At 45.4% G+C, this 20,724-nt stretch overlaps 1 protein-coding gene across 4 annotated transcripts in view; it reads right to left on the reverse strand.

Annotated features, from left to right (window-relative positions):
* The window catches only part of PAPPA2 (pappalysin 2), a 274,087-nt gene that overhangs the window by 139,650 nt on the left and 113,713 nt on the right, over window positions 1-20,724 (reverse strand). For all 4 annotated transcript variants that reach the window (XM_019425665.2, XM_019425675.2, XM_019425648.2 and 1 more), the window contains 3 exons: window positions 7,973-8,266; window positions 5,557-5,749; window positions 1,970-2,091 (listed from right to left, as the gene is read on the reverse strand). In XM_019425665.2, the coding sequence (XP_019281210.2) occupies window positions 1,970-2,091; window positions 5,557-5,749; window positions 7,973-8,266 (609 nt within the window). The remainder of the gene's footprint in view (window positions 1-1,969; window positions 2,092-5,556; window positions 5,750-7,972; window positions 8,267-20,724) is intronic.

A 20,724-nucleotide genomic window follows, 5' to 3' on the forward strand; every position in this document is an offset into this window, starting at 1 on the left:
GTGTGTGTGTGTGTTACGTCTCACAGTCCTTATTATCTTTGGCCTGTACTATGAATCCATTCATTCATTTATTCATTCATTCAACAAAAAATGACTGTGTACCTCCTTTACACCTAGCACTGATCTGGGCATCGAAGAAAGATAAGCAACAAAGATTAAGTCATAATTCTCACAATAGGGTGACAGGGCACAATACTAGACAAAGCGGTAATGGCATCTTTGAAGAAAAATGAAGAAGGATAAAAGGCTAGAGAGGGATAGGGTCTAATTTAGATTACAGAGCCAGGAGTTCATTCCAGAAAGATATTTAAGCAGGGAATGTGGTTCCATTTTCTCTTCTTCATTGCATTTTAGAAAGCAGTTGGTGGTCAGTAAGTGTTCGTTAAGTAGGTTTGGATCGTATCTGTAGATATGCATGCTTGTGCACACTCTGCTGGGGAGTCAATCACTTTCATTGTGTATATTTTAAGTATGACTGGGTTCTCCATCTTTTCAAAGCAAAGGAAGACCAGTATTTCTTAGTGGTATTTTCCGATAGCCGTCCCCAAAATATTAGCCGAGTAAAACCCCTTGGAAGCCAACCCAACAGCACCACTGTCTCAGAAAATTTTTACCATGATCTCATGGTAAGACAGGAAGCGGAGGCCTTGAAAGCTGATTTGATTTACCTCGAGACACGATTCAACAATTAGAACCCAGACCTTCTAATTCCTTTCACCTCTACCACATAACTTTAAAGTCTGCCAAGAATTAAAAGGAGAGAAATTCAGAGCCAGGGAGTTGAATGGCCATTAAGACACTAGTACAGGACAATCTGTTTGCCACAGAAAAGACTTTTTATGAAATGCCAATCTCCACATGAGTCCAACACAATGCCAATGTGAATTTCATAGTCGTTTTCCATTCTTTCTTGAAAACTCACATCTGAAAAAAGTTCTATATGCCCAATCAGAATCAAGTACAATGTCTCCCTCCCAATTTCTCCTTGAGGCTCCTGTCATTTGAGTGACTGGGAGCTCAAAGGGACATTTTACAGACACTGTTGACTCTAAAACCACTGTCCTTTTTCTTTTCTTTTTTCTTTGTCAGAATCAAGAGTGCAAACTAACTCAAACAGGACTGTGTCCAATTCATCTCACTAATTAGTTCTCATGATCTTAATAAATACAAGAAAAAGAAAAAGATGACAACGAGGTAAACACTGAAGATGATGGAGATGGAAGAAGTCAAGCCATTCAACGGAAGGTGCTAAAACCCCTGTCAACAGCATTTTCCGGACTTGAACTAGGATAACATTTATGCTTGAATTTGTCCTAGAGGCCTTGCTGTACGTATGTGAGTGAGCATTAACTGAGAAGTATGGTGAGGACCAGGAAAAGGGACAGCTAAAAACACTTTCCCCCTCCTAGAGTCTAGGATGTAACTTAGATCACATCCAAAGCACAACCAGTACCCCGTGATTAATGGACTCATAAAATAGCATAGATGAGAACGATCAGTTTGGAACACCTAGTCCACCCCACCCCCACCCCCACCCCCACCCAGACTGGCTTGGGCCGAACGTCGGTGTTCCCTGCAATGTGTTCTCTATTACTCTCCTGATAGAGATCAGCTTACACTGTTATGTGGCAAGGCAGCTCTGTGGGCTGGTAGGGGTGCATAATACTGAACGCCTGAGCTCTCATCCTGAAGTCACCCCCTGAGCTCAGCTGTCCTTCTCCATCCCTCTGTCCTCTATGCTGACCTCTGCTCTGCCACAGCCATCGGGCCTCCATGCTAAGCACATGTGGGACACACGAAGGTACCAGGCAGTCTTTCCCAGGCCCCTGGAGACACATCCAGCAAACCACACACACACACACACACACACACGGGCTCCCTTCTTCTCACCATGCCACCGCTCCCCCCTCCCCCCCACCCCCATTCTCAGCAGCCACCAGGTATAAACAAAAAAGCTATGGTGCTTTACCCACAGCCTCCTCTGGAGTCCAGTAACCTGAGGAGTCACACACACGCCGGGAGGAAGCTGCGTGCACATACTGACGGAATGTCCCATCTTCAGTGCAGGCACCACACACGCTGCCTGGGACCCTGGGAAGATGAAGGGGGAGGGGACACAAGGAGAAGTGGTCAGGTGAACTGGGATCACAAAATTCGAAATTTGGAAGGCCTCTGGGGACGGGGGAGTGGCGATGGGTAGTGAGGCCCCGGGGGGTAACTGGGAACACAACTGTTTCTCAACTCATTTCCTTCTGGGGTAGACCTCCTCTTTTAAAAATTCATAGTGACATGAAAATCTCAAGGTTATGAAGCAGAAGAATTTAACTAAGTCATAAAGGAGGCCTGTGGAGATGAAAGCGGACAGCTTCTATCCTAGGAACATTCAACCCAAAATAATTATGATCTGAATCTTTCAGCATAAGACCCCTAACTAGGCTGACTTTTAATAACCCATCCCAAGACCCCTTCCATTGCTCCCAGCTAAAACAGACAGCAATTTTCAGAGTAAACTCATTAACGATATGTGGCCTTATGTTTTAAACTCCCCACTTGATGTATGAAAGTCATGTGAAATGTGATGCCCCCTGGCTCTCCATCGCCTGTGTGAATACCTCCAGATTTCTTACCATGATCCAAGGTTCTTCACAAGCTAACTCCAGCCTTACTCACTTTCGTTCCTTTATGAACTTATGTCCCCAGCACAATGAACTCATCACCATTCCTCAAATATACAGCCCTTCTCACAGCTCTGTGAAATATGCTCTTCTCTCTCCTGAAAAAATAGCCTTTTAAAGCTTCTCTGCTTAACAAACTCCTATTCATCCTTCAAAGCCCCTTCACATGTAACCTCTGCAGCGGTATTTAGCTCTACTCTTCTGCCTGGCAGGCACTCTCTCTCCTCTACGCACCCACTGCAAGTTCTGGCCCCTGTCTTAGGACAGGACATTCCCGTTCTCTCCTTTGCCTATGAGCAGGCCCAGACCAAGTTCCAGTCTTTCTATGCCCAGCAGTTAGCATAGGGACTGGCTTTAGCTGTCCCTCTGTAAGAGCTTGTTTTATGAGCATCCCTGAGACTATCAGCACACTCTACAAGGAGCTCTTCAATAGCCAAATGACAAGGTGAGAGCACTTGATGAGGCTCATCTCTGATACTTAGAATCTTTTTAGAAGCCCAACTGGGCATCTGAAAATGGAGGCATTAAGCCAAGGTCTCTGCCAGCTAGAGAGAGAAAATGAATATCATGTAATAGACTAGAAAAATAATATGATTGTTAAATAGAAGTAATAATTATGCGATTGGCTCCCTTTTCTTCCAAGCTCCCGTTTTTAAGCACCTTATATACCTGGCGCTGTGCCACAAGGCGCTTTTCATAAATCATTTCTAATCCCTACAAGAACTCTTGTGTTTACAAATGAGGACACTCAGGCTCAGAGAGATTAAGTCAGCTGCCTAAGGTCACAGCAAGTTCCTTAATTCCTTTCCGCAAGTTCCCCAAAACCATCAAATGTCCGGGACCTTGGCAATGAAGAGGTGCAGTTAACTCCAACCTCTGACTCCGGTTAGCACCCACTTCTAACGTGGACACAACTCCAAACCACACTTCCTTGATGTACTTGGCCTCTCCAGGGCCACTGCTGAGTGCGTGGTTGGGCTCCTCTCTGACATAAGAATTCCAAATACCTACTGGGGAGGAGTAAACACAACTCCGAGCGTGACACAAATCGCTGGGTGTGTGACGCGAGTCTCCCCGACATGCATGTTGGGAGGCCTCCACACTGTGGCCCACCTAGCTGAGAAAACGAAGCAAATTACAGCCTTTTCTGCCAACAGACTCACGGCATGCCAGTACTGATGTCTGCTCTATCGTAACGTTTGTACCAGAGGGAGAATTGAGAGATTAAATTGTTTACGTGTGTTACATAAACTGATATAAAACTCCAGTCTGCACATGCCCACAGGAGGACTTACTGTTCAGCCAGTCCGACTGAAGTTGCACAGGGTCACCCTGGCGGGAAGAGGATTCTTAAACACATCACATTTGTTGACTCACAGATGGAGCCCAGGAAAGCCTGGGTGCTGATGGCCATCAGAGCTGCTCTGTAGGATCCTTAAGTGCTAAGTCACATCACGCACTGAGCACGCATCAAGGTACTGAGGACGGGTCCCAAGATCCAGCAGGCTGGGAACGCCACTTTGAAAACCGATTCGCCTGCTTGCCCTCATCCCTGTCTCTCCCTGTCTTTTCTCCCAGGCTTTCGGCAAAGGTGGAGTGCATGGAAACATGCTCCAGGGACATGGAGCTCAGTTGCTGGGGTTGCACACCCAGGGGGGAAGTTCTAAGTAGAAGAGGGGCTATCTACCTTCTAAATGGGAAAGCTCGAAGTTCATAGAAATAATCGATTCCAGGTTTCCCGTTTCTGCAATTCGAGCAGATGCCACACTTTCACCTCTGCTCGGTTGTGGGGTCTGGGGCTAGCCACCATGTGCCTCTCTGGGGCTTGGGTCTCTCACTCATGGGGCAGGAGTCGTGCTCGCCACAAGGACCGAGGAAGACAACTGCCGGTACAATACCTAGTGCAACGCTTCACACAAAGATGGACCAAAGAGACAAGAGCCACTGCGGTCATTTAAAAGACGGTGGCAGGGCTTGACAGTGGAGAGCCTGCACAGGCCAGCGGTGGAGTTCTGGCCCTTTCCAGAGAATCCACATTGCCCCAGACTCCCAGCACTGTCACAGGGGATGCTTTTCCTACCTTCTCTCCTTTTTTACACCTTCCCCGGTATTCATTTATACCAGTATGCAAAGGATAAGTAAGGAACTAATTTTAGGTGTAACGATTCTCTTCAAAAAAAAACAAAAAAACAAAACAACATGTATCAGGTGTCTATTGTGGCAGGCCAAGGGACAGAGATACAAAAAATACTCCTGCCCCCAGGGAGTGGCAGTGAAATGGGGCAAATGGGAGAACACACAGATAAGGACAACTCCCTAAGACAGTAAGCCATCAGTGGGGCAGGCACCAGGTACAAGAGGAAGCAGAGAAGGCATTAGAAACACCACAAAAGTCGGTTAAGCCCCTTACACAGCCCCTTACACAGTGAATAACCTGCCACCACCCCTCCCCCACCTCCAGCTGCCTGAACATACCACACTTCCCCCCAACACCACTGTGCAGGCAGCAAGTCTCGGCCCCCCGCCCCTCACACCAGGGAGGATTGGTTGACCTGGACAGGTAGCAAATGCCACCTCAGCTCTGTCAGCTCATCTTCATCACCTTTGTCAACCTCTTCAAGGCTCTGGAAGCCTGCCTGATCTGACCGTGACAGGCCCCTTGCCAAGAAGTAAGCACCTATGACGAGCCAGGGGCTTACCTGACAGCCACGTGAGCTCTCCCAGGGGGAGGACGACTATGGAGGGAGGCCCTGAGCAGTGGTCCTCAGGTTTACAGACCCAAACCGGGGCTCCCCTCACTTCGCATCCTTCGCCCTGCATGTCTGACATGCCCCAGAGACCCCAGAGACACGCCCTCACCCGCGGCAAGCGCCTCTCTCACCTGTCGTGCACAACCCCACTGATTGGAGGAAGCCAGTGGATGGTGAGGGAGGTGTGGGTCTGCCCGATGACCATGGGTGGGATGGGAATGGGGGTGGGCTTCCGACTTTGACTCCACTGCTGATACACAAGGTCCAAATAGCAATGCATCCGGGCCACCTGGTTAGGGGTGAAGCTGTCGGTGCAGTCATCATCTGTGGAGACAAAAAAAAAAAAAAAAAAAGGAACAGGAGAGATGAAGGCTTTAACCGCCAAGGCCCACCGAGGCAGGGGTGAATTCTGCCTTGCTCACACCCTGAGTCACTTAATACAAAGCCTCACACATACTGGGTTCCCCAGGGACTTGTCAGGCGAATAAATGTATGCTGTTCCAGAGAGTATGTAAGCCACAGTGGGAAAGAGAAGGCAGAGAAGAGCACTGCTGATCCCTAAAGCAGGGCCAGTACCTTGCTATGAGGCCGAGCCAGGGGGAGACTCACGCCCTGGGGTACAAGATTGCTCGGAGCTGACGGTTACTTATTCAGGAAACCACAAGATGGCAGTGTTTCAGCATATGGCCTTTTTACTCATGAACATTTCCAGAGTTGCAGACACCTGCTTCATGCCCAGTGACTGCCAAGGTTAGGGAGGATTCGGTGGAGACGCTCAAGGAAAGAGAGAGCCAAAATGTCAAGGATGCAGCAGGACTGGGACTGGTGGTCCTTACCTTCTTTTTGGGGCCTGCAACATCTCCCTGTTAACATAATTTTCATAGGGCTGGAAAAGGAGTTATTTTAGTTTCAGAGCTTTTTTAAAAAAAAATATTTACTTGGGGCGCCTGGGTGGCTCAGTCGGTTAAGCGGCCGACTTCGGCTCAGGTCATGATCTCGCGGTCCGTGGGTTCGTGCCCCACGTCGGGCTCTGTGCTGACAGCTCGGAGCCTGGAGCCTGCTTCGGATTCTGTGTCCCCCTCTCTCTGACCCTCCCCCATTCATGCTCTGTCTCTCTCTGTCTCAAAAATAAATAAACGTTAAAAAAATTAAAAAAAAATATTTACTTATTTTGGGGGAGAGTGCCAGCGGGGTGGGGGGCAGAGAGTGGGGGCCAGAGGCTCCGAAGAGGGCTCTGCGCTGACAGCCTGACGGCAGCCAGCCCTATGTGGGGCTTGAACTCATGAACCACAAGATTATGACCTGAGCCGAAGTCGGTCGCCCAGCTGACTGAGCCACCCAGGCGCCCCTCAGAGCTTTTTTTAATGAAAGCACACCAGCCGAACACTGCCCCCTGTTCCTTAGATGGTTTTCCCGGCCCACTTCAAAGGCGGTGCCTAAACAGCTCTGCCCTCTGCACCCCATTGTCTGGTCTCCCATGGCAAGGGCCACTGTGTCCTCGTTGGGGGGAGGCAGGGCTGCTGGTTCTTATGAATTCAGTGTGCCTGAATTATATGCCAAAATGAGACAATAGGTGACCAGGTCACCACTCTTTTCTTCCCTTCTTTCCTTCAGAGGCATGACCAAGGCCTTGTGGTTTATCTTTTTTTTTTTTTTTTTTTTTTTTTTTTTTTGGAGTGGGGGTAAAGGATAGCCTTAGAATTTATTACCAAACAAGACCCTTCACCTTACAGAAAAATCATCCCTTCCTTCTCCCTAGAATAAGTCATCAAATCAAATCAGTCTTTACTTTTAGGGATAAATTTGAGTCCGTCACCAAGAGATTATGATAACTACTACTTTTTGCCAGAAATGAGCAAGAGAAACTGGACAAGTAAGAGACATAGTCCAGGATAACAAGACCAGATAATAGGGTTGTTCCCAGGGCAGGAAAGTAGTGCCATTTTTTAAATAAGACAGCACCTGTTTTGTTTTTTTTTTTTTTCCTTTGGTAGGCAAGCTAAGAATCAGCCCTTGGCTCATGTTGGAAGAAGCAAATCTGATACCTTAAAAAAGAACAAAATAAAAAGGAATCCTGAGCTTGAGCTTAAAATTAACCAGGTCCATCTTCTTGACTAACTTCAAAAACAGCACAGAGGCACCTTGACCCAGAAACTTCTTTCCTTCACTGTTGGGAGTCTCCTTCAGAGAGAATGCCTAAGAACGTGGGCAAGAACAGGAATAACCAAGTTCTAGAGGTCAAAGCAATCTCAAGAGAGCTTTGGGTTTTGTCTCCTTTTTAAACTAATCCAAGATAGAGGTGTGTTTTTCTTTTGACCTCTAGTGGAGGAGAATCCAGCCCCTTAGACCCCTTCTCATCTCCATATTTAAGTTCTTCAAAGGCACACATGAAAAAGAATATGCCGTGGTAAATACACTTCAGCCCTCTGGCATGAGTGACTGCTTCACAGGCCTCTCCACCTCCCACACCTCCATACCCCGCCCTGGCCCCAAAAGGCCCCCACGTAATCTTCATAGCAGATACACATACTGAAACTGTTGTGATACCTGTATAGCTCATGTAGTTGCTGAACGGAGCCCCCGGGAAGTGGGTGAAGCCACAGGTATCATTGGTAGGCTCTGGGTCCTGGCACAGCTTACTCTTGGGAGTAGGGGCAGTGTCGGCACAGAGGTCTCCCGTATCCATGGATGGCACTGTCTCCCTACAGGGGTCATCACAGGATTCCCTCTCACTGACCCCTTTGAAGACATGGTAGAGTCCCAGGACGTGCCCCACCTCGTGGATCATAATGTTGGTATGGCCAGGCATGCCATAATAGGCTGGGTTGAGGACAACGCCACCTGCAATGGAAGATTTGGAAAACATCTCTAAGCATGTAACGAATAGCAGCCCTCTGATCCTTAATTATGTCTGCTGGTAAACATCCAGTGTTCAATTTCAGCCTCTAAGGGAATACTGTATAACTTTTAGTGGCATTCAGTCACCTGCTTTTCCCTTTGGTCACAAACACCATCTGAACTAATTAATAAATGCATCTTTAGCCCCCAACATAGATGAGGGCTGTTCTAGAAGCCAGGGAGAGCAATAAAGATGAAACGACATGATAGAGGGCCAGGATTCTTAGCGCTGGCTGCACATTAACAGCACCTAGTGAAGTTAAAAACACAGATGTCCTAGAGACCTGAATGTGAGACCTGAAATTATAAAAATCCTAGAAGATAGTACACACAGTAATATCTCTGATATTGGCCATCGCAACATTTTTCTAGATATGTCTCCTGAGGCAAGGGGAAATAAAAGCAAAAATAAACTATTGGGACCTCATCAAAATAAAAAGCCTCTGCACAGCAAAGGAAACAATCAACAAAACGAAATGGCAACCTACTGAATGGAAGAAGATATTCGCAAATGACATATCTGATAAAGGGTTAGTATATAAATTATATAAAGAACTTACACAATTCTATACCCAAAAAACAAAGAATCCAATTTAAAAATGGGCAAAAGAAATGTACAGACATCTCTCCAAAGAAGACATACAGATGGTCAACAGACACATGAAAAGATGTTCAACATCATTCATTATCAGGGAAATGCAAATCAAAACTACGAGATTTCACCTCACACTTGTCAGAATGGCTAAAATAAAAAACACAAGAAACAGTAAGTGTTGGTGAGAATGCAGAGAAAAAGAAACCCTTTCACACCACTGATGGGAATCCAAACTGGTGCAGTCACTTTGGAAAACAATATGAAGTTTCCTCCAAAATTAAAAACAGAACCACCCTATGATCCAGGAATTGCACTACTGGGAATTTATCCCCAAAATACAAAAATATTAATTCAAAGGGATACATGTACCCTTATGCTTATTGCAGCATTATTTACCACAGACAAATTATGGAAGCAGCCCAAATATTCGTTGACTGATGAATGGGTAAAGAAGAGATGGTACATGATACACAACACTATTCAGCCATAAAAATCTTGCCATTTGCAATGATGTGAATGGAGCTAGAGAGTATAATTCTAAGTACACTAACTCAGAAGAGGATAAATACCATATGATTTCACTCATAGGTAGAACTTAAGACACAAAACAAATGAGCAAAGGAGAAAAGAGAGAGAGAAACCAAGAAACGGATAATTAACTATAGAGAACAAACTGATGGTTACTAGACGGGAGGTGGGGCGGGGGGGGGAGGATGGGTGAAATAAATGACAGGAATTAAGCATACTGGTGATACTGATGAACACCAGGTGATGTATGGAAGCGTTGAATCCCTACACTGGACACCTGAAACTAACATAACCGTGCATGATAACTCCACTGGAATTAAAAGAAAGTGAAACAAAACTGTCAAATCCATTACACTCTTGAGGAGGCACCTGTTGGGATGAGCACGGGGTGTTGTATGGAAACCAATTTGACAATAAATTGCATAAAAAAAAGATCCATTAAACTCTTGGTAGAAATGTAAATTGATACAACAATTTTTATGGTAAAGAGAATGGAGGTTCCCCAATGTATACTTTTAAATTACATTGTTAATTCATTTCAAAAAAAAAATCAATGTATATGTGGCAGCAAAACAAACAAACAAACAAACAAAAACACAGATGTCCAAATGCTAGCCCCAATGAAATGAATCCAAATATTCGAGGATGGGGATCTATGCCTTAGTATTGTTTGAGACTTCCCAGATTGAAAGCCATTGGTATGGATGAAAGCACATGGGGTTTAGAGTCAGGGAATTCTGGGTCTGAATCCTGGCCCTCCACATACTAGCTCTGAGGACTTGAACAGCTATCTGAGCTTCTAGGACCTCAGCTGTGCCGTCTGTAAAGTGGAGATGATGACACCTACTTCCTGCTTTTTGTAGGTTTGGGTCTTCTAAAGCATTTGGCATGCTGGAGGAGTTTAGTAAATGACAGTTATGTGTGCTGCTTCTGAATTCATGACCCATACTCACAAGGAGCCAACAACCACTGAGACGAAAGACAAGTCCAACCAAACTACCATTCACTTCAGAATGTCAGAGGCACTACGGGAATATGTCCCACCCTCACCTCCCCCAAATCTCCCTGAGAACACCAGGGAGGTGTTTCAAAGAACAGTTGACTGCATTCATCCGGGCTTGGATGAAAGTAGTGGGCTCGCTGTAACCTTCCAAAAGTAAATGCTAAAGACCTCTCAGTGTCCCAGCTTCTATGTGTCTAGCTTCCCTATCCCAGCTTTCCAATCTCAGATTCCCAATCCCTGCTTTCCTCCTCTCCCCACGGTTGGAGCCACTTGACCTTCAAACATTGTCGGGATCGGGCCTCATCCTCATCTCTAGGACCTGAAACAGGGGCATGTCAACAGCTCTGGACCAACCCTCTGGTTGCTTCCAGGCTGCCCCTGACCCTCTGATTCAGATCTGACCCCAACTGCCAAGCCGTGCATCATCTCTCCTACCTGAGCCCTCCCTGTATCAACAGTCCACTGAGTACGGCAGTCCCTCCAAAAGAACGGCTCTGCTTTTCTTCTGTAAGATCCTTTCCAGGGACTGTCTCATTTCTGAATTCTATGTGCTGCCCTAAAGACAACTACATAAATGGTTTCGTGGGCAGAACGGAATCACCGGGTATCTGGTGCCATACCTGGTGGCTCAACCTGCCCTTTTAGTGACTACCTTCCTGCAAATGACAGTTTCTAAGTCCAAGTTCTAGCTTCTCCCAGTCTACTCAGACATGCTGACATTAACCGAGGCATGCCCAGACACGTCCTGAAATACACTATCTGCTCTCACATCTACATCAGAGCCAGACCTCACCTCCCTTGTTCATCATTTCTATCACTTCCAGTAGAAGTTTTTATTCTCTCGTATTAACCTTCTTTCCTTTTATAAAATTATTTTCTGTATATTTCTTTCATTTGTGCATCATTATGTCAACACAAAGTTATTTGAAAACAGATCTATTCCAGTAACATCCTGGGTGCTCAGTATTTGCATAAAGCCAGCAAAATGCAACATTTCCACGTTTCAAGATGCTGACCCCTTCATGTTTACAGCAATGGCACTAGTAATCATCATCAAAGTTCATACTTCGGCTCTCAACTCTTCTTTGTTTTTTTTTTTTAAGGTTATTTATTTATTTTGGGAGAGAGAGAGGGCATGAGTGGGGTAGGGGCAGAGAGAGAGAATCCCAAGCAGGCTCCATGCTGTCAGCACAGAGATTCATGCATGGCTCAATCCCATGAATTGTGAAATCATGACCTGAGCCAAGATCAGGAGCCAGACATTTAACTGACTGAGCCACCCGGGGGGGCCCCTCTCAGCTCTTTTTCATCCACATGAGGAAAGGTGCTCTAAGAGCACCATGCTGTTTGTGTCATCACTCTCTTCTGCCTTCCTCCACCCCAATCCTTCCCCCCCCACACTTAACCTGTTTCCCTCCTCCTCCTTTCCCTTCCCCCACCTCTAAGCAAGATTTGGATTCAAAAAACCAATCTGGGAGTGCCTGGGTGGCTCAGTTGGTTAAGGGTCTGACTTCGGCTCAGGTCATGATCTCACGGTTCATGGGTTTGAGCCCCGTGTCGGGCTCTGTGCTGACAGCTCAGAGCCTGGAGCCTGCTTCAGAGTCTGTGTCTCCCTCTTTCTCTGCCCCTCCCCTGCTCACGCTCTGTCTTTCTCTCTCTCAAAAGTAAATAAACATAAAGAAAAAACCAATCTCAGAGGGCGCCTGGGTGGTCCAGTCAGTTGAGTGTCCAACTTCGCTCAGGTCATGATCTCATGGTTCATGAGTTCAAGCCCCACGTTGGGCTCTGTGCTGACAGTTCAGAGCCTGGAGCCTGCTTCGGATTCTGTGTCTCCTTCTCTCTCTGCCCCTCTGTCGTATCTGATGGTTAGGTGTGCTTGAGAAAAATGCAGCATGCCGCACCCACCTCCTGCAGATTGACTGGCCGAAGAACTATAGCTTCTGAAAAGCCTTGCAGCAATTTTGTTGAACCCTTTGCTTCCCAAACTTGTTTGAACACAGAACCTGTTTGGGGTAGAATACCTTTCGACGTAAGGAATACTGGATTCCTTAGAGTACAATTCATACAAAGTACCAAAGACAAAGCAAACTCTCAAGTAACAGTTACTTTCTACCCATACATATGGTCAGTCCATCTCAAATCCTCTTGGGATCTCCTCCAGTGGTAGAAGAAAGGGGTTATAACTGAATAGAAATAAGATTACAGGAAGAAGGGCTGGCAAAAATAGGAAGGAGGGGTGGCTGGGAGTGTGCTTCTGGGAGCACTGGATGAGGATGAGAGCGGTCATTGTACTAGTGGGTGTCTCATCATCCTCCAGAAGTTTCTGCCTCAACCCCAAATGAGATATTTCCCAATATAGGAATATTCTCCTTTCAATAAACCAGCTTATTTGTAAGACGAGGAAGAAGCATAAAAATGCAAGTTCTTACCACGCTCAGCAAATCTCCTCCACGCCAACGACAGTGGTGAGGGTTTTCTGCCATAGCACTCTTAATGCACATTAAGGACAGTGTAGACTTAACCAGGCAAGACTTAAATTTTAATTAAAAACATAAATCTTTTATGTTCTATTTTTTTTTTTACTGTTCTATTTTTTTACTCCAGAAAGATGAGACTTTCGCCCCCAAATCATTGTATGGAATGCACAGTAATAAGTTCAGTTGCTATGTGTGTGTCAGGTAGAATGTTATATATTCTAATTTAGAAGTAAGTGCTGTGTGCACCAATACATGTTGAGGGAAAAGCCCGGGATCCTCTTACAGTAATTCTGCTCGCTAGAGCCTGAGGTTAGGAAATCATGCTGGACCAGAACTTAAGAAATTTGGAAGGTGGTCCTGACCCTGAGTAGTGTATGACCTTGGCTCTGCTCCTTCATCTTTCCCAAGGTTAGCTGCAAAATGAGGGGGCTAGCCATGTTTCTCACCTAGAGTCCCTCTCATCTCGTGCCTCTAAGAGCTAACATTCGGGACTGTGTCGGCAATCATAAATACCACGTGAAGAAAAACTTGGGTTATCACGACTGTCACCCCCTTGGCCTCGTAACCTGTGTTCCAAGACTCCCTGCCTCTCGGGAGCCTGAGGGGAAGGAGAAAGCTAGGCATGAGCAACCACAGACATTCCACTCAGATCTGCTAGACCTTCAAGGGATCCAGGTTCACCACCTGCTCATCCTCACGCCCTCTCCTTTCCGTCCCATGTGCAGGGGGTCCCACACGCTTCTTCTAGTCAACCTTTATTCCAACTAAAACACACTTGTGAAATTATTAAGGGAGTAGGTTTTAATCATACAATCATACACCCATCTGGGGAGGAGGGGAGAGACTTTATTTCATGGTTTAGTTTATAAAAGTTCTTTCATGTGTTGATAAAAATCACACACACACACACACACACACACACACACACACACACACACACATATTCATACCAAAGCCCGAGTGAGACATAAAGACTGGCTGCCCAAAATCTAAAAAGAAGAATGGGAGAACTTCTTTTCATTAAGAAGGAATGAGACCTGATTAATAATAAATAAAAACAGAGTCCCTCAAATGACAAGCCCTTCCTGCCCTCTATTAGTTGGGTCTGACAGAGGAGAGTCTGAGGAGCCGTGAATTCCCACCCGCTGGGGGAAACCTGTAATCCTTTTCCAGGAGCAACTTAATAGGAATAATAAAAAGATACTACCAAGTGCTACTTTCCAGTTCCTATTCTATGTTAATATTCACACAAAGCAGCAGCATCTTCTGATGCGCCTATCTGTGCCCCACACTTTCCTGCCTTTCCATTACTGTCATGGGTCAGACTTGACCCAGTGGGTACCGGGGGGTCCTCACAGCACTTCCCAGAAGACTCTCACACAAGATGGCCTTTGGAGTGACATGGGCTCCTTCTTTGGCTGTGGACACTCACTGGAAATGTATCGATCCTTATCTTTGGGAATACTCCTTAAAAGCTCTCCAGGCTATTTCCTGATCTGTTTCATGGTAATATGAGAGTTCTTAACTCAAAGGGTTGTTACGGAGATTAAAACAGTGATGTGGATAAATAAGCATTTAGCTGATTTTCTGAAACAAAGTAACCCCAACTGTATTTTAGACCATTTGTCAATATTACTGTAATTATATAAGGCAGCCTGGCCACACAGGCTTACCTGCCCCCACCTTTTGTTGGCTTCCTCCTAACCATCTTCATTCATCAAGAAACTGGGATGGCATCTGACCACAAACAGAGCAGGCTTTCCAGAGTGAAAACTGCCATCGCCAGGCAAGGCAGATAAGCATCTCTCCATGAGAGGAGCTCTGATCTACCCCTAGGCTGCTCACACTTTTTCCATGTTGTTTGGGTCCTGACATCCATGGTCACCCAGGAGACAGATGAGATTTGGACAGAGTTGTGAATAAAAAAGTGCCCATTCAATTCACACACTGACATTCAAAAATTTTTTGCAATAGCCTAAAATTAGTCCAATAGTGATTGTGTATGGAAAGGAAGTTTTGCAGATTGGACTGTTCCTTTTAATTACTCATAGACCTTGCTGGGAGGTCAGATTTACCCAAGACACCTTTTTTCTGTATTTCCAATAATCTATTCCTTCCTACTTCCCTAGTTATACAGAATATAATTATCATTTCTTATACTCAAAACCACTGCTCAGTTTTGTTTCTCCTCAAATGAGGGATAAAATATGGTGATAGAATAGGGGGATGGGATTTCCTTCCCTACAACTGAATCCCTTTCTTTGTGTTCTCAGCTTTTTTAAAAATTGTTTTTAGTGTTTATTTATTTTTGAGACAGAAAGAGAGAAAGAGAGTGTGCACACGCAAATGGGGGGGGGGGGGGGGGCGGGCAGCGGGGAGCAGAGAGAGAGGGAGACACAGAAACCGAAGCAGGCTCCAGGCTCTGAGCTGTCAGCACAGAGCCTCACGCGGGGCTCAAACTCACGAACTGTGAGATCATGAGCTGAGTCAAAGTCCAACGTTTAACTGACTGAGCCACCCAGGCATCCCTGTGTTCTCAGCTTTTATTTGCTACATGGAAACAGGAAGTAGAAGAAAGACATGACAATATATATTTTCAACAATATCTTGGTTCTTCAAACTTTACTCTAAGACACTATCAGACTCTAACTTCATTCACCTCCCCAACACTTGTTTTGAAAGGCTGCTTAGGAGATGATGACAAAACCCAGGAGTGCCCACTCAAGGGAAACTTTGAAGCGACAGTGTGAACGGAGGGCAACATTTTGGAAGTACTCACATTTTACCCCAGTGGCTCCTGGTCTCTTAGTCCATTGCCAATTCAAGAGGTCAGGCTCTTCTACATTCAGCCATTACCTCCCTAGGAGGTAGAAGATGGAGTGAAAAGCAAAAAAAAAAAAAAAAAAGGAAGCCCTTTTCTGTCTGTGAGATTTTCAAAGTGTATGCCATTTGGGCCCTGAGGAGATTCAGGGTTTAGCCAACATGGTAAGTGAACGAGGGTAGTGATCCTTGCCTCACATTACCAATGCCGTCACCACCATGTTAGCCCAGAACAATTTTTTTTTTAACTAGCAGAGGAGAAAAGAGATAAAAGGGAAATAATGGGACTGTACAGATGGTGGTGGGTCCGGATAAAGTGGACTGTATTCTATATTTCAAGACCCCAGTGAAAGGATTCAAAATAGGTGCATAGAGCTGACAGCAGGGGATCTTGCCTTATTCCAGTAACGGATTCCTGAGCAAGTGCCCCAGTTCTAGAGAAAAGTGGCTAAGAGGGAAGAGGGACAGAGAACCTCCGCAGAGAGCCCCTGAAGGTGGGGCCTTGTGATGGAAACAACAGCCATCTCATGTGACCAGCATCACCTGATAATTATTAAGGACAAAATGCATTCTTTCCCCTATGACCTTGGCATTTGTAAGCCATCTCTAAAGACAGACACAGCCTCAGGCAAAAAAAAAAAAAAAAGCTCAATTGACTAAGAGTAAATGTCTACTACCCAGCTAAGTAGGGGCTCAAAATAGAAATTAAGTTCAATTATAGAAGAATAAATAAAAGTTACATTTCTTGCATACATGAATGTATATATTGAGACTTGAAGTCAATCCATGCCAGCACCACTAACTTGTGTATAGAACATAACATGAAAGGGGATCCCTCGATGTAGCAACTGGTGGCCATATGTGGCACAGCTGTTGCTTAATGGACTGACAGGGAAGCACAAATACGTTCTTAGAAGACCTTTCAGCCTTGATTATAAGGGACAAGCTAAAACAATAAGAAAGGGTTGTTGTGTGGTCCAGGGGATGGTGCAGGGGAAGAAAAAAAGAGCAGTCGTTGATTAAAAGATGAAATCTCAGCAGTAGAGAGCCCAAGTCCCAAGGTGATGCTGCATTTCCAAGTTCCAACTGGCTTTTCTCGGCTTTGGCACAAGACCGCCAGAGTGGCACATGGTAAAGAGAAGGATTCCCAAAGCTACTTCTATTAAAAAAGAAGAAGAAGAAGAAGAAGAAGAAGAAGAAGAAGAAGAAGAAGAAGAAGAAGAAGAAAACAACTCAGGCAGTTTGAGTAAAGGACATGAGTTGAAACGACTTGAAAACAGTTCTGTAAAATTTTTAGGGCTGAATGTTATATGGCCATAAAACAAGGAGGTTGAGGGCTAGTCTGCAGGTGCTTCCATAATTACTTCCAGTTACTGGCTGAACCACAGTCCTCCAAACACACTCTCCACAACAAGGGACAAAGTTACCAAAGTATGCCTCAGGGTGGAGGAAAAAGCACTTCAGGGCAGGGCAAGGGAAGAAGTCGGAGGCAGATGGACAGACAAAGGGAGAGAAAGAAAGGGAGGTTAAAAAAAAAAAAGAGGTCATGGAAGCTAGAAAAAGAAGCAAGCTTTTAACAAAACCAGCCCAGAATCCATCCATCTCCAAATCTTGTATCGGCTTCTTAGTTTTACAGCCTGTGGTCTCCTTAGAAGGAAGTCCTTGTTCTGGGCAAGACTGAACCAAGACAGGGGCACCTGGGTGGCACAGTCAGTTAAGCGTCCAACTCTTGATTCTGGCTCCGGTCGTGAGTTCACAGTTTGTGAGTTTGAGCCCCACATCAGGCTCTGTGCTCATCAGCACAGATTGGGATTCTCTCTCTCTCCCTCTCTCTCTGCTCCTCCCCCTCTTGCTCTCTATCTCTCTCTCAAAATAAATAAAAATAAACTTAAAAAAAGACTGAACCAAGACAAGAATGTGTAGAGGGTGAAGATTGTGCAGTCTGATGTCACTTTCTGTCCTCTTTTATAGTCTCTCAGCCCACTCCTATTTTCAAGTGTCAAGCACTCAGGGGTCTTTAGCCACCCCCACACCATGGGAGAAAAGTAATCTGATTCATAATAGCTGGAAGAGGTCATTACCCAGGCACTGGAGACAGTCTGTTAATCCTTTCCTTGCTTATGGATATGGTAGTGTTACACACACACACACACACACACACACACACACACATGCACACACACACTCACACCAGAATTTTAGGCACCACAAAGTATGAATGGGGAAGATATTTTAAAAATTCATTTATTAATTTAGCATTTATTGAGCATCTGTTCTATGTCAGGTACTGTTCTGGACACGAAGGGTCCAATAATGACTAGGACATGTTTTAAAAGAGGAGACCTTTCAAGTAGTCACAAAAAAAGGTGATTCTTTACTCCACCTACTTATAAATGCATGAACCTACCTTTGGAGCGCCTCAATTTCAGGGCATGAAATTCATATCCTAGGTCAATTTTATCTAAAGTCTTCAACATCCAAGAATGCTCCCAATGTTCAAAACCCCAAGGCACCCAGAATAATCCCATTTGCTGAATATCATCTTCTGACAATTAAATTATCTATAATAGCAGCCAGTGGGTAATTCCTAGGGACGGTCCTCATCTTGTTCCCGTCATGTGGCCCCGACTCGTGAATGATTCTAGAATCCCTCATATTTACGTGAGCTCTCCAGTTTAGGTCTCTCGTTTATTCTCTGTCTCCAGGGAAAATCATCCCGCTTTGGCACCGTAAAGAGAGGAGCAGCGGACTGGGGACAAGATCTGTTCTACTCTGGCCTGGCCATGTAACGACTACTTGCACCAGCGTGCTCCTCGTTACCTCCTGTAGACTCTTCGGCCCCTCCCACTCTGCTGTCCGCCCCTGCACTCCACAGAAGCAGTCTGGCCGAGATTTCCAGACTGCCATGTGTCAAATCCATGGCTATTTCTCAGCACCTGCCACCTCACCCACACGGTGCGTGAATGTGTCACAACTGATGTAACACGCTAATCTCAGGGTCCAACAGTTTGGTTGGGAGCATGCTGAGGTTTGCCCTGGGGACTCCTAAGTTCTGGTTGGGGGAGAGATATCACACCTCTGAGCAAGTTTCTGCTGCTTGCACCTTCCCCTGCCCCCCATGGTGCTGTTACTTTGCCTTTCCCCAGATAGCTGCCACATCTGCATGACCTTGGTTTTTGCTGTTTAGTTTTGTCACATTTTTTAATGGTAATTTATTTTTAAGAGAGAGAGAGAGAGAGAGAGAGACAGAGAGAGTGCAAGAGGGGGATGGGACAGAGAAAGAGAGGGGGACACAGAATCTGAAGCAGGCTCCAGGCTCTGAGCTGTCAGCACAGAGCCGAATGTGGGGCTCAAACTCACGAACCATGAGATCATGACCTGAGCCGAAGTCAGATGTTTAACAGACTGAGCCACCCAGGCGCCCCTGCATCACCTTATGCCAGCTCTGGCTCTCTCCTCCAGTCCACCGGGCCCCAGAGGAGCCAATACCTTTCCCGGGCACCAAAAATCTCCAGGTTGAAGGTGAGGTGGTAGACTGAGGCCACAACTAGAAAGGGTAATCACAGACACGTGGTATTCGGAGCATCTACTACTCTTGCTGCTGCTACTAATGGAGCTAACAGTTATTGAGGCCCTACTATGTGCCAGGTTCTCTTCCTTGTGCTTATCGTCCCCATTTTATACATAGGAAAGGAAGGCTCAGAGAAGTGACTTGCTCAAGATTCCATTTGTTCTTATCGAAGGGAGGCCATAGCCCACCCTATTATTCAAAGACTTTTTCTACATGACCTGAAGACCCGATAGGTTTACACCCTCATCAGGAGCCAGGTTCAAGTTCCCTCCCACTCAGTTCCAGGGTCTCCTGGACACTGGGGCATGTTGCTAGTGATCTGATCAGGATTTCAGAGCGTTCTTTGGCCGTACGGGCACCACCTAGAACAATTAGAAAGATGACTGGCCCAGAAAACTCTGAAGTGTCTAACTTCTGTGCCAGAGAGCGACAGATTCTCCTCTCTAACCTGGCCAAAATGACTTGTACTGACTTCATTTCTCTGCAGCAGCTGCATCTGTGGCCCACACGGGACTTTCTCAAAGCTCTGTCTTTAGGTAGCTGGTATAGCCCTGAATCCAGCTCCTCCTCTTGCTTCTGTGAAAGTGCCTTCATAGTCAGATTGCAGAGACCCCAAACTCAACATATCCAAACCAAACCAGCTCCCCATGTGCTCCTTCTCTTCCTGTATTTTCTACCTTGGCACCACTATGCACTCAGTCAATCAAACAGAGTTCCTTTTTTTCCCATCTATTTATGTTAACAAGTTTCTCAGCACTCAGAGCTATCAAAGAAAACAAAAGGCAATGTATAACTGGTGCAGAATCTTGTTACCCTGTAGCAATAACTACTATTCATCCACAGAGACAAGAACTAATTTGAGGAACAAAAGCCACATTTTTCTCATTAAAATAGGCATTTCTCTTTTTGTTTGCTAGTTATTAATCAACATTTTAAAACAGTGTTTTGATCAATTTTGGACAAGTAATCATTTCAAAAGATGACTCACTGAGAAGAAATCTTTTGACACTTTATAACTTATGATCAGTATCAATGTTAATATCCTGTTTGTGTTCCTGCACTACAGTTTTGCTGATGTTACTGCTGGAGGACAATGGGTAAAGGGTACGTAGAATCTTTTGGTACCGTATTTTAGAACATATGTGGACATGCAATTATATCGAAATAAAAAGTTTAATTGAAACATTATCACAAAAGAGTTGTTTTATTTATTTAAAATATGTTTTTGGGGGCTCCTGGGTGGCTCCGTCGGTTAAGCGTCTGACTTCAGCTCAGGTCATGATCTCACATTCCATGAGTTCAAGCCCCGCGTCGAGCTCTGTGCTGACAGCTCAGAGCTTCGAGCCTGCTCAGATTCTGTGTCTCCCTCTCTTTCTCTGTCCCACCCCCCATCCTTGCACTGTCTCT

The sequence above is a fragment of the Panthera pardus genome, unplaced genomic scaffold (assembly GCF_024362965.1).
Source record: "Panthera pardus isolate Hobbes unplaced genomic scaffold, ASM2436296v1 HiC_scaffold_21, whole genome shotgun sequence".
In the NCBI taxonomy this organism is placed as follows: Eukaryota; Metazoa; Chordata; class Mammalia; order Carnivora; family Felidae; genus Panthera; species Panthera pardus.